This window comes from Chelonia mydas, chromosome 27 (assembly GCF_015237465.2).
Source record: "Chelonia mydas isolate rCheMyd1 chromosome 27, rCheMyd1.pri.v2, whole genome shotgun sequence".
NCBI lineage: Eukaryota > Metazoa > Chordata > Testudines > Cheloniidae > Chelonia > Chelonia mydas.
The window spans coordinates 10,206,469-10,220,824 of NC_057860.1; the positions used below are offsets into that span (position 1 = coordinate 10,206,469).

Sequence of the window (14,356 nt, forward strand, 5' to 3'; positions counted from 1 at the left end):
CAGGGGTGAGGGGTTTGGGGTGCAGGAAGGGGCTCGGGGTTGGGGGGGGGCTCATGGCTGGGACAGGGGTTTGGGGTGCGGGCTTACCTCCTGGTCAGCGACGCAGCGGGGAGGCTAGGGCAGGCCTCCTGCCTGTCCTGGCCCTGCGGACTACGCTGTGCCCCGGACACGGCCAGCAGCAGGTCTGGCTCCTTGGTGGTGTTAAATGGCATTAGGAGCTTATACTGGCTCCGCAGAATTAGATTTTTATCAGTAAATTTCACCGTGTATACGCGCGCGCGCAAACACACAGCGACGAAAAAATATTGCTTTCGATCATCAGAATGTACGGATAGGCAAAAAACGCAGCTTGAGAATCATAGAATATGGGGGTTGGAAGGGACCTCAGGAGGTCATCTAGTCCAACCCCCTGCTCAAAGCAGGACCAATCCCCAATTAAATCATCCCAGCCAGGGCTTTGTCAAGCCTGACCTTAAAAACTTCTAAGGAAGAAGATTCTACCACCTCCCTAAGTAACGCATTCCAGTGTTTCACCACCCTCCTAGTGAAAAAGTTTTTCCTAATATCCAACCTAAACCTCCCCCACTGCAACTTGAGACCATTACTCCTTGTCCTGTCATCTGCTACCACTGAGAATAGTCTAGAACCATCATCTCTGGAACCACCTCTGAGGTAGTTGAAAGCAGCTATCAAATCCCCCCTCATTCTTCTCTTCTGCAGACTAAACAATCCCAGTTCCCTCAGCCTCTCCTCATAAGTCATGTGTTCCAGTCCCCTAACCATTTTTGTTGCCCTTCGCTGGACTCTCTCCAATTTATCCACATCCTTCTTGTAGTGTAGGGCCCAAAACTGGACACGGTACTCCAGATGAGGCCTCACCAATGTCGAATAGAGGGGGACGATCACATCCCTCGATCTGCTCACTATGCCCCTACTTATACATCCCAAAATGCCATTGGCCTTCTTGGCAACAAGGGCATACTGTTGACTCATATCCAGCTTCTCGTCCACTGTCACCCCTAGGTCCTTTTCTGCAGAACTGTTGCCTAGCCATTCGGTCCCTAGTCTGTAGCGGTGCATTGGGTTCTTCCGTCCTAAGTGCAGGACCCTGCACTTATCCTTATTGAACCTCATCAGATTTCTTTTGGCCCAATCCTCCAATTTGTCTAGGAGAACTTATTAGAGTTTGATTTAAGGCTATGTACGTCATATGTTTTGACATGTGATGTTGACAACTTGTGTTTTAAGGGTTATAATGCTGTGACTTGTTCAATCTCAACATCTGCTGTCGTTAAATAATTGTCTGATCCCCTCTGTAACTTCCCGTGAATGTTGAAACTGATTTAAAAAAGTAAACGTTGTTCTTATCTGTTGAAATGATGATAAAAAATGAATTCTTCCAAGCCTACCTATATGGGAGCTGAGCTGTCTTGAATATCTGGTCATTCGGTTTCCCATCTGCAAAACAGACACCTCTGCTTCATTTCCACTCTGTTCATCATATTTAGAGTGCATCCTCTTTGCGTATGTACATCTGATTGGGCTCCAGTCTTGCATAGGGCCTGTAGGTTGCTACTGGAATGTTAATACATTCGAATCAGGCCCTGTATGTCTTTCAGGAGCAAAGTGCCATAAAGTGCATCTTATGTATAAGTTTAATGCATAACCTCCTTGGCTATATGGTTGCGGGAATGTTTTTATTTAAATAGAACAAACTAGCAGAATACTCCTGTTTTGGTACAATGCATGCGCTTCTGAATGGGTGTGTCTGGTTGGGTCTCGCCCACGTGCTCAGAGTTTAAATAATACCCATGTTTAGGGTTTTCCCTCAGGCCAGATTGCCAGTGACCTTGGGGTGTTTTTAGCCACCTTCCGCAGCGAGTCACTTGCTGGTTTGGAACTAGAGTAAATGGTGGATTCTCTGTCACCTGAAGTCGCTAAATCAAGATTAAGAATGTAAGAACGGCCATACTGGGTCAGAACAATGGTCCATCCAGCCCAGGGGTCGGCAACCTATGACACGCGTGCCAAAGACGGCACGCAAGCCCGGTTTTAATGGCACACTGCTGCCTGCCGGGGTCCCGGCAGGCAGCAGCGGGCCATTAAAAATCCGGCCTGGCCCGGCCCGCTCTTCTCCGCTCCCCGCCCCCTCCCGCGGGGGCAAGGGGCAGAAGCTTGGTCCTGCCGCCTTCCCGGCCTCTTCCCGCAGTGTACTGGGTTCCTGCACTTCCTCCTCCTCCTCCTCCTCTTCGTCCGTCCCTCCCTCCCTCCCTGCCCGCTCTTGTGAGGGACGGGTTGGGGGAGGAGCGGAGTCAGCGTGCTACCCGCGGAGGCAGAGAGGAAGCGGGGGCAGGGCCTTGGGGAAGAGGGGCATATCCCCTCCAGCCCCCTGCCGTGAGCACCCCACACCCCCAGCCCTCTGCTCTGAGCCCTGCAGCCCCGCACACCCCCAAGACCCCTGCCCTGAGCCCTGTACCCCCCCTCAGACACACACCCAGCCCTCTGCTTGACTCCTTCACCCCCACACCCTCTGCCCTGACACCTGCACCTCCCTCACATGCCCCCAGCCCTCTGCCCTGACTCTTGCACTGCCCCACATACCCAGCCCCCCACAACCCATGCACCCCCCTCATCCTGACTCTTGCACCCCCCACATCCCCACCCTGAGCACCAAACGGGAGCTCCTGCTTCCCCCCCCCCCCATTCCCATCTGCACCCCTCCCACCAAATGGGAGCTGCCCAGATAAGCGCTCCACACCCAAACTTCCTGCCCCAACCCTGAGCCCCCTCCCTCGTTCTAGCTCCTGACCGGACCCTACACCCCAACCCCCAGCCTGCTCCTTCACCCCCAGCCCTTTGCTCAGTGCACTCCCACCCTCAGCTCAGTGCAGACAGAGAGGGAGAGAATGGCCAGAACCAGGGAGAAGGTAGGTACCCACTGTATGTGGGCAGGGCCGGGACCCCAGACCGGCAGCGGGCTGAGCGGGTCCGGCAATCGGGATCCCGGCTGGCAGGAGCCGGCGGACGGAACCCCTGAGCGGCAGCGGGCTGAGCCGCTCAGCCCACTGCCGGTCTGGGGTTCTGGCCGCGGCCCCTTGCCAGCCGGGGTCCCGGCCGCAGGCCCCGCTCAGCCCGCTGCCGGCCCATGTGAACGGAACCCCAGACCAGCAGCGGGCTGAGCGGGCCGATGGCATAAGATCAACATTTTAATTCAATTTTTTAAATGAAGCTTCTTAAACATTTTGAAAACCTTGTTTAGTTTACAATACAATAATAGTTTAGTTATATAATATATACACTTAGAGAGAGAGAGAGAGAGACCTTCTAAAAAACATTAAAATGTATTACCGGCACGTGAAACCTTAAATTAAAGTGAATAAACGAAGACCCGGCACACCACTTCTGAAAGGTTGCTGACCCCTGATCTAGCCCAATGTCCTGTCTTCTCACAGTGGCCAGTGTCAGACCCTTGAGTAGGAATGAACAGAATAGGGTAATTATCAAGTGATCCATCCCTTGTGGTACTGAGGACCTCAGTAAATCAGCCAGAGGTGATGGGCCTATTATAGGAGTGGGTGGGTGAGGTTCTGTGGCCTGCGATGTGCAGGAGGTCAGACTAGATGATCTTGATGGTCCCTTATGACCTTAAAGTCTATGCGACACGGGGAAGGAAGTGGCATATGGCAAGCTAAGTGGGGGGAGGAAATGTTCGTGGGAGATCTTTATTAAAACTTTAGCAGTGCATCACGAGTTTCTTGGCTTTCTAATGGAAATCAGATGTTTTTTCTGGGTTAGACCTTGGATTTACATGTCACATCAAAGTTCTTCTCGTAACAGAGAATTTTTTTTCTAGTTTGTTTTACAGCCCAGGTGCTAAATCATTTGGTGACTCTTCCCTTTCTTACCCCTTGTCTGTTTCCCCAGCTCTAATGTAGATTGCTGCTTCCCCTTTTTTTTTTTTTTTTAACCAGAGCTCTGGACAGTACAGGGCAGCATCTTTCCTTCTTCATAGGGGATCCCTCCCGCTGCTGATGGCTAAACTAAATACAGAGTGCACAGGAGGAATAGTTGAATGGGAACAAAAATAACCATGCTAAATAAAACTAATAGGACACATAAGGACAAATGATGTTTAATGAAACCTTGTGAAACCTTGGGATTGTCAGCTACGTCTGAGTCTTCGGGCCTGATTTCGTCCTCTCACTGGTGAGCGATTTAACCGGTGAGCGAGTTAATTCCCGCGTACAGCTGCAGTGGTCTGAGATCAGGATCGGGCCCTTGGTCCTTCACGCCTCCCACTGGGTACGTCGTTCGGGTGTAACGAGGCCAGTCAAACACTCAGAATTTTTAAAGTTAATGCTTTATTTGCAAGAAGAAATGGTTGCAACAGAATTATTTTCAACCGAAGAAATTTCCTGGTGGCTAGTCTCCCAGGGCCACCAGGCTCCTGGTTCAGGCAAGCGTAGCTACTTGCTCCCTACTGACCTGGTACTTTAAAGTCCTGGGAATACTGATGGGAGTAGCCTACCTGAGAATAAAAATGAAAACTGGCCTCTTGCTCCATTCTCCTGTTGTATTTCACTGACTGGCAGGAGATGATTTCCCTGACTACTTTGCTAAATTCCTCTGATAGCTATGCTTCACTGGGTACACTTTGGGAAGACTGCGCGTGGTTACAGTCACAGTTGTACTTTCTAATGGAGTGACCTATTTGACATCCAGATTGTCAGTAGGCAAATTTTGGGGGGGGATTTTCCCAAATTGTCACATTTCTCAAATGACTCCGCATGTGAATGGAAAGGTCCACACCCGTGATCACCTTTTGAATTCGGCTAGGACCTCTATAGAAGCTTTCATGCAGGGATCTCAAAGCACTCTGCAAACACTAGTAAAGGCATTTCACATGCAGTGAAACTGTGTGCAGAGGGTCAGCAAAGCCAGCCACTTAAATCTCCCTTTAAGCCTGCTTTTGAGAATTTAAGTGGAGCATAGGCATTGGGCTGACCCTCGGTACGAGGATTCATTTCACCCAGGCAGAGTAAGCAACTTATCCAAAGTCTCGCATGAAGTTGTGGCAGAGTCGGGAATTGGAACCTTGATCTTCTGACTCAGTTCTGTGTCTAGAGCACAAGACATCTTTCCTCCTGGACTTAAAAAAAAGAAACTTTCCCTTTTCCCTCCCGAACTTTTGTTCTGCGCGTACTCTTTCTAGAGTGAAAATTATCAAAGCATGAGACTAAAAGCATACATTGATCTAATAAGAGTTGAGTTTTCGACAGTTTCTTTACATTTAAAAAAAAAAAAAAGCAAAACTTTTTTTTTTTTTGTAAATTTGATAAGAACGAAGCTCATGTAAGATTGCTGGTCCAGTAGGAAATGGAACTCAATTTTACATTTTTAAAACCATTTTATTGTATTAAAAATGACAGAGGTTAGAAACAAAGCTCTGATACTTGTATTGAACTGGAATTGAAAGTGACAGAAAATCGTTCTGGCCCTGGTGCAGTAAATGTTATCACTAAAACATGTTCAGGGGAGATTAGGACAGTCTCTCAAGCACAAGAGACAAAAGTTCACAAAACAAGAAGTGATTTCCCCCCCCCCCCCCCCCCCCTTTATCTCAGAATCATTAGCTGCTCAGGAGACAAAAATATCTCTCCTCTGGGGAGGATGCTGTGCCGGGTGAACGGAGATATGAAAATGTCTCCACTCTGAGAGGAGCTAGGATGGAGAGGACAGAGTGGACCACTTCAACGTGGCCCTAGTCTGGGGATGAGGGGAGGGCCATGATGAAAAGCAAGGGTCAAGAGTGTCATGATGTGCAAAGACAAACCCCAGCCGTGAGACTCGTGAAAGGGAAAATTCTGAGCTGTGGGAGACTCTGGCGGGAGAGGATGCTTTTGCAGTTGCTCACCTAGATTTGTTACCCGGGTTGGTTGGTTTGTCCCATCTGCTTGTTGTGTCTTTTTCTCTAGATTGTAAAGTCTTTGAGACAAGGACCTTCACTTACTGTGTTTGTCCAGTGCTTAGCACAATGGAGACCTGACATAGTTGGCTTCTAGGTATTACCAAAATGTTAAACATTTGAATATATTAAGATAGTGAATATAATCTCATCTTATGCTTCAGGGCTTCAGCCAGCAGTGGTTAGGAAGACTTCCCATGTGGCGCTCCCCCCCACCCCCAAATACACGGTTGACCTGATTAATTCGGGGGCGGGGGTTGTTTTGTTTTTTGCCTACCTCTGAAGTATCAGGTTGGACACCAAACACGAGATGGGGTGGGCCAGTGCTCTGAAATGGCCCAAAGAATCCTCTTTCTTAGATCCCAGTCTGGTTTGTCTTGCTCACGGACAGACTGACTGCCACATTTGGGGTTAGGGAGGAATTTGCCCCTAGGTCAGATTGGCAGGGACTATGGTTTTTTCTGCATTCCTCTGCAGCATGGTTGTGAATCATCTGCTAGGATCGTCTGCGCCTCTTTTGCCTAATCAGTGCCTTACCAGTGCAGGGGGCCTCGGACGTTGGTGGCACCTGGGTCTCTTATTTTCTTTGTCTGTGGCACACAACGGTTTAGTCTCCCAAGAACTGAAATGCTTTAATCTAACTAAAGTAATTAGGTTCAGTGTGTGTGTGTGCGGTGGTGTATCTGGCTGAAATTTAAAGGCCTGTGGTGGACAGAGGGTCAGAATAGATGATCTAATGGCTACTTCTGGCCTTAAACTCTACGAAATCTATGTTTAATAATGATAGTTAAGGCACAGGAATGTGGATCAGGAAGACTGTGTTCTATTCCTGGCCTCTGCCACTGACTTGCTGTAAGACCTTGGGCAAGTCACTTCACCTCTGCACCGTGGGTTCCCATCCATCAAACGGGATAATAATGCTGACCTGTTTTGCTCGGCTGTGTGGCTTGTTGAAGCGTTAGTGAAGCATTTTCAGACCTCAGCGTAGATGTGACAAGTATTTTAAAACTGACACTGATATCCTTCCTAGTCTTAAAGACTCCATTCCTTCCTGAGATTAAATTTGGCAGAAAAGTCTAATTAGAGGGATCACTGAGCCGCCTTTCTCATTTCTTTGGGGCTGGTCAGGAAGAGGAACTCTTTCGTCTGAGTCAGAAAGACAAATTGTAGGTGGTGGTGGTTTGCAACTGTTCTTTTGAATTTCACGTGAAAGGAGTGGTTGAACTTCTGTCTGTCTGCTCCTCCTAACATGGTCAAAACTCAAGGTGCATCACGCTTTAAAACTGAGCTTTCTTGGTCCGTTGGCTACTCTGCTGTGCTGTGTGGGAGACTGGGTTTGATTTCTTTGCTTGGTCCTTCATTTCTGGGTTCCACAGAGCTGTGGGGGCAAGAGGCTTAGCCCCGGAAGGGAACATAAGGGCCTTGCGTGGTTTAATGGCAACAATTCCTCTTCTGATTACTTGTATCTATGGGGAGTTTCTTCTGTAGTCTCTAAATCTGTGGCACTGAGGGAAAGGAAATCCTGAAGGTAGGACAATATAAGTGAAATACGGACCATTCCCAGCTGAGAGAAATTCCAGGGAGGGGATAGAGAAGAGGTTGAGTTTGGCGGGACAAAGAGATGTGGGACTTCAGATAGGGTAAGGTGAAGAGATTCCCTAGAGAAACATGGAAAGTGGGTAAAATGAACCACACCCTAGAGTTTCTAAAGAGTCCAGTATGTAAAACCCTAGAGCCAGGGAGCGTACGGCAGGGTTGTGTGTGCCTCTTTTTCCAATGTAACCCACAGTAGCTTTTTTTTAATCACTGATTAAATATTGCAGTCTGTGTTCTAGATGCAATCTCTTCCTTTTCCCCGCATGCATTCTGTCCAAACCAAAGGACTGAAATGAACAGTCTGTCCTTCATCGGGATTCTGTTGTTGTTTTTCTAATTAATCTGAGTCAGTCGCTCGCACGTTTGTGTTAAATCATTTTCTTCATGAAAGCTTTTAATGAGGAAACAAATGGATTGGATTTAGATATACTGGATTCTTGCCATTGATAGCCATAGACCCAGCCCTTTAGAGTGGGCAAGCTGCCTGTGAATGGCTTAGCTTTGGAGGGAACGCCACCGAAGGACCAATTTCAAAGAGCCTCCTTGCGTGGGGCCGGCTGACGTCCTCTGTGTTTTGAGATTTTTATCCATGACGTTCTTCTATTAAATAACCCAAAAGGGAGCTCCTCTGAGCATTCATCACCTGTAGCGTGGAGGAAAGGGGGACAAAACAGATGAAGAGAGTGGCATAGTGCAGTGTTTTTCAATGACCGGTCTATGGACTGATGCTGGTCCCTCAAATCTCCTGGGCACAGTTTCAGAAGGCAGAAAGCCCATCTCTGGTCTCAAATAATTGAGAAATACTGGCATAGTGAGAGGGGCACAGGCCTGGAACCTAGACGTGGGTTCAGCTGCTGACCTGCAAGTCTGGACCCGTTTCCTCCCCCTTCCCTTCCCTTTTCTGTCCTGTCTGTTCAGATTGTAAACTCTTCAGGGGCCGTTTGTCCCTACATATCTGTGCAGGATCCAACTCAACTGGGGCCTGGATCTCTGTTGGGTGCTCTAGGCCCTACTATATTACAAGTAATAAATGTGGCACGAGCAAATTATATATACTAGCTGTGTTTGCACTAATGCAAGGTTTTTGACCCGGGAGTTGTGCCCTCCCTGTGCTGCTCACTGCGAGGGGTCTCCCCACTACATGGCAACAAGGGGTTCCCAATGAGATTAGGGCTTGTCGGTGTGGCAAGCCTGGTTGTGAGTCTCCAGCGCACCAGCTTGCTGTGCAATGACGTCCCGTGTGGACGCTGCGGTGGTGTAGTGAACGTCCTGGGGTGCTGTGCTCTGACAACAGTCTGCGAAGCCGCGCTCCGCAACTTTTGCCGTGTTGCAGCAGTGTCCATTACCGCGCAGCCAGCAGATGCGCTGTAGGTTCCGATCCTTGCTCGTGGCGCAGTAACGTGCCGTGTGAACGAGCCCCGAGAACGGCCGCGTTGGAGAACCGCAGCGCTGGGGGCGGGGGATGAGTTTTAACAGCCTGACAGTTGTGTAGCGCTTGGAGAACCTTGATTGGACCGTGCTAAAGAAGGGCAAATAATAAAGCTCCAGCAAATGTTTTTTTGTCAAATTCATCCTCTTTCTATCCGTTGCTCAATGGCACCAGGGGCTACAGATGCCTGGAGAGATTTAATTTCAATAAATATGAAGTCCTGTGTCTAGGGCAGGGTGGGGCAGAATAAACAGCACATGTACAAAATGTGGCAGGATACCCCACTGTAATGGGCAAGGCTGCTTTGTTGTGAGTTTATTCATCTAATTTCCTTATTACTGTTCCTCCATTTTAGTTAGTTTGTTCGTGTAACCGAGTGCCGTAGTTACTACAAGGAAGGTGTGAGATGGGGGGGTTGTGAGGCTGGGACAGGAGAGATCCTGCAAAAGTCTCTGGGCTTTTAAGAAATGATCCATAATATGAAAAGGTTTAGGAGCTTCTGGAATCAAATGGTCCTGGATTCAGGGTCTTTCCACAGTACGGAATCTCAAGAAGGCCAATTAGCTTCTCTTGAGACATCCTTTGCAAGAAGCACATTTTGGACACTTACTGAATCCCTGGCCATGTGTCTGGCATAATTCTTCTCTCTATTGCCTGCCAGAGTGGAATGAATAATTAAGATAATGTATTGTGATGGGTTCCCCCCGGGATGCCACAAGGAATTGGGGTACCACTAAGCCCCCTGAGGTACCAGCCTGGGCTCCCTCTCACACTGTACTGCTGTGACAAGCTGCAAAGCCCTCCAGCCTGCACTTTCACCAGCATTCATACAGCTGCACACCCACCTGCAGTTACACGCAGGCTTTCTAACCACCAGCTTCCCACCTGGGGCCCCAGAGCGGTACCGTCCTGCCTTGGTCAAATCTGGCCAGTATGTGGGTTTAATACCTGGTCAGCCTTTCCCTCAATGTGAAGTGAACAATACACAGTTGTGGTAACCAGGCAGAGATTTTCCCCAGCACTCCAGTCAAAGTTCACTGGTTTAGATTAAAACAAAAACAAGTTTATTAACTACAAAAGAGAGATGTTATGTGATCATAGTGATAGCAAACAGATCAAAGCATATTACCTAGCAAATAAACAAAAACGCAAACTGAGCATAATATACTAAATAGACTGGATATGAATAGTAGGTTCTCAGCCTAACAGATGGTACAGACAGACCTGTAGATTCTCAAGCCACAAGCTACACTTGCTTTACAGCTTGAAATCCCCAAGTTTTTCATACACTGGCTAGAAATCCCTTTAGCCTGGGTCCAGCACTTCCCCCAGTTCAGTCTCTGTTCCTCAGGTGTTTTCAGGTGTCTTCTTGTGTGCAGAGTGAAGAACCCCAGATGATGTCACTCCCTGTCTTATATAGCTTTTGCATATGGCGGGAACCCTTTGGTCCAAAGCTTGGTTCCCAGACCAGTCTGTGGAAAAATACTGACATCCCAAGATGGAGTCCAGCATCATGTGGCCTGGTCACATGTCCTTGTGAAGTCACAGCAGCCATCACACACAGGCTGTCTGGAGCGTTCTCAGGAAGGCTCACCAGGTGGGAGATAAGCTTCTCCTAAGGCCTATTGTTTTCCCTAATGGCTCGTTGCCCTGAATAGGCCACCCACCCCCTATATAGACTGAAAGCATCTTGTCTAGTGGGCATTACACCGGTGTAACTACATTTGAAATACAGACACATAGTCAATATTCATAACTTCAGATACAAAAATGGAACATGCATTCCAATAGGATAACCTTATTCAGCAAATCGTAACTTCGCCAATAGACCCCTCACATGACTTGTCTTGCATAAAATGCATCATCATTCTGCTATAACCATATCCTAATAATATCACTATGAAAAATATGGGGTGCAGTATGTTTATGCCTGTTCTCTTTTCTTGTCTTGCAGGTACCACTTGGAATTTCTGCCCCAAGGTGAGTGCAGCTTATCCATTCTGAGGGGCAGGGCTTGTCATCGGTTTGATTGGGCCCCAGTGCAAGATGAGCAGGTGGGGAGCCGTAGCCATTCCGCGTGTGGAGCAGTTAGGAGGGGGTGGCAAAGTTGTGGGAGGGGCTTTGGGAGCAATCAGCACTGCTTTTCTCCCGGGATTCAGGGGACAGGTCTCCAGCGACGTATGGTGCTGGCCTAGGTGCCTGGTCTACACACACCATGGGCAGGCCCAAGAATGGCTTGTGCAAATGTTAAGTGACCTCCAGAGAACGTTTGCCTCGGAGAGACAGCATGGCCTTAGTGGATAGGGCACGGGACTGGGAGCCAGGATGCTTGAGTTCTATTCCCAGCTCTGCTGTGTGACCTTGGACATGTCATTTCCCTGTTGGGTGCTTCTGTTTTCCAACTCTCAGGTCTTTTTTAGATTTTTAAGCCCTTCAGGGCGGTGACTGTCTCTTATGTGTCGTAGCATAATGTGACCAAGAGGCGCTACCTTATCACTAATAACGATCTTAACCCCAATGGTACCTTCAAGTTGAGAGCAACAGGAGTAGGTGGATGCTTCTGCATATCCAGTGGAATTGTAACGGAAAAATCTCCTTTTTAATTGAATTGGTCCCCTTGTCTCTCACTCCTATCTTTACGTGTCTGTGGAATACTTAATACAGAAGGGTTCTGATCCCGGAGCCAGATCCTTTAGTGCTACCAGAATACAAATTTATAATAGTGTGTGTGTGTGTGTGTGTGTGTGTTTCAATGATTACTGTGGTACGTGTGTGCAAACACAAGGATCCGCCAGCATTCCAGGAAGACGGGTGCTGGGGCTATAATTTAAAACAATAAATCCATGTGAGCATTCCCACTCAGCTAATTCTTCATTTGCTCCAGATAGAAATTCCAGTATGTTACCTCCTCGATCAGGGCCCGCTTCCAAGGCATCCTGTCTGTCTGGCAGCCCAGAAATGTCAGAAATGCTGCAGCATCACAATTCCCACTAGAACGGTGTTATCACATTTTAATATGAGCCTCAGTGCAGCCTCGGTGCTTCTAATTGCTTTCAAACCATTGTTTTCGTTGGTTTGGTTGATGAACCCAGCATCTGGCGTCATTCGCGAAAGTACAGCAGACAGCTGTGTTCAAAATTAGAAAAAGACGAGAGGATTAGAACACATAAAAGGGCTTAAAATTAGATTTTTTTTTTTTTGATGGGAGAAGTTCACGCAGTTTAAAAAGGGTGGGGGCAAAAATGCTTCCGAGTGCTCTTGTTCTCATCAACTGTTCACTCTTTTTTTTTTTTTTTTAATGCCGCTGCAGGGTTTTAGCTTGGTTTGTAGAACGGGGCCAGATTTCCAAAAGGAATTTAGAGGCTTTATGCTAGGAACCTAGCTCGCTTCGGTGCTTTTGTAAATTCCATTGCTGTATCTTCAGGTGCCTACGTGACTCTGTAAATGTGACCCCCCCCCCCCCCGCATTTGGGGAAGGGTTATTAACCCGAGAGAATGTCTTAAGGAGACAGCAGTGGCTGGTGGCTCAAATGAGGGCCTGGGAATCGCCAGCCCTGACTCCGGTTTGCTTTGTGACCTTGGACAAGTCTCTTTGTGCCTAAATTTGCCTATTCATAATGTGGGATTATCATACTTCTCTGTACAGTGCTTTGAAGTGCTCTGATGTACTTCCATTGTCTTCTAATTGTACCTCATTAACATACAGTGGGCTCCATTGGTTAGACCAGGGGACTAGAGACTGGGCGGGTTTTGTTCCCCTTCACTGCTGTGTGACCTAGGAAAGAGGCTCAACCTTCCTGGGCCTCAGGTTTTTTTTTTTTTTTTTCCTAGCTGCCAAATAGAGTGCTAATAGCAAACCTCCATAAAGTGCTTTGGGCTGAGCGTTCCAAGGCCAAGTGCTGGAGACGTCCCAAGTTTTCCTCTCCTTGGACTCCGTTGTTTTTGGAACGCTTTACCCATGTGTCCCGGAGCACGTGAAGGAACATTTAGAAAGTCAATTAATTGATCGATGGCCATATTAGAAACCCAGAGCATTGAAATAATGGCCCTGGAGGGCCGGAGTCTGGTTCTAAGAAACAGTCAGGATTTTGCATGTCACAAGCAGCTCTTGGGGAACCTCCGTATAAGGTTTTAGTGCTCTGAAAGGTTTCTACTGACTACTCTTTTCAAAGAGGATGAGCAATGCTCTGTGACGTTTCAGGCAGTTAAAGCTTTTAATGCCGGAAGCCAACGAAACCTGTTGGCCTCTAATATGGACTGGCTGAAATTCCCAGAGCTGTTGAATGTGGAGCGAGGGTCTGGCACTACTAATGTGTTCAAGCCAACTTGTGCAAGTTGTCGCTGAATATTGGGTAAGTTGTGTGATTCAGAGGGCAAGCCGCATCCGCTTAATTCACGATCGCCCAAATGACGGGTGTTTCTACACCTCACGATGACGGGTGCTCCCTTATCTTTTGGCTAAGCGCTCTCTGCTTAGAATACAGGGAAGGCACACATCTTTTTTCTGGAGAGGACTGGGATGTATAGGAAGCATTCTGTATACACGGGCATATATTTTTATACATACATGCCATCTTCTCTTGCGATATTTCCTTTGTGGAAACAGATGCAAGGAGGGTTGGCAGCGAAAATCCATGCAGGTCATGAGTCAACTTAGTCTCTGCCTCCCACCCCCAAAGTTTTCTCTCTGCTCTTTCTGTCTCCTCTCTCCCTGCTCTTAAGAGCGTTTTCCCTGCATTGAATTGTCTGCAGCAGCTTGAGTGCCTCAGGAACCAGTGGTCTCAGAGAGCGGCAACAGGCCATTTCATGGTACTGCAAGGGAATCTAGGAATAAATATATAAAGGAAGGAATTCGGGGGGGGGGGGGGAAGGCGTAAGGAGAAGAGAGCACTCAGTGTAGTGTGTTCCATGTCAGGGCAGGGACAAGTAGCTTCCCTCCGTGTTTGTTTCCCCATCTGTAAAATTGGGGTAATAAAAAACCCCCTACTTATGTCAGGTAGAAGGGATGCGGGGTTAGTCTACTCATGTTTGTAATGTGCTTTGAGATCCATAAGTGAAAGGCGTTGGAGAAAGGCAAGGATCGTCATTAAAGCTTTACATGCTGAGCCAGATTTTCACCACTGCGCTCTACGTAGGTGTTCCCACAATTACGTGCTCCCCTATTGTGCTCTCAGTGAATTGCTGGTGCAAATCCTAGAGTGGGGTCAGCACTTACATACCAAGGGGATAATCCCCTTCTAATCAAGTCAGATAGAAAGCACTCAGACTTCTAAGGACCTGAGTGCTCTCTCAAATCAGGTACTTAGGGTAGATAAGTGGTTTTCAACCGATGGTCCATGGACCCTTGGGGGTCTGCAGACTGAGAT

At 47.9% G+C, this 14,356-nt stretch overlaps 1 protein-coding gene across 1 annotated transcript in view; it reads left to right on the top strand.

Annotated features, from left to right (window-relative positions):
• The window catches only part of SKAP1 (src kinase associated phosphoprotein 1), a 229,009-nt gene that overhangs the window by 17,980 nt on the left and 196,673 nt on the right, over positions 1 to 14,356 (top strand). Inside the window, exon 3 of the mRNA XM_037887032.2 lies at positions 10,945 to 10,970. Within this exon, the coding sequence (XP_037742960.1) occupies positions 10,945 to 10,970 (26 nt within the window). The remainder of the gene's footprint in view (positions 1 to 10,944; positions 10,971 to 14,356) is intronic.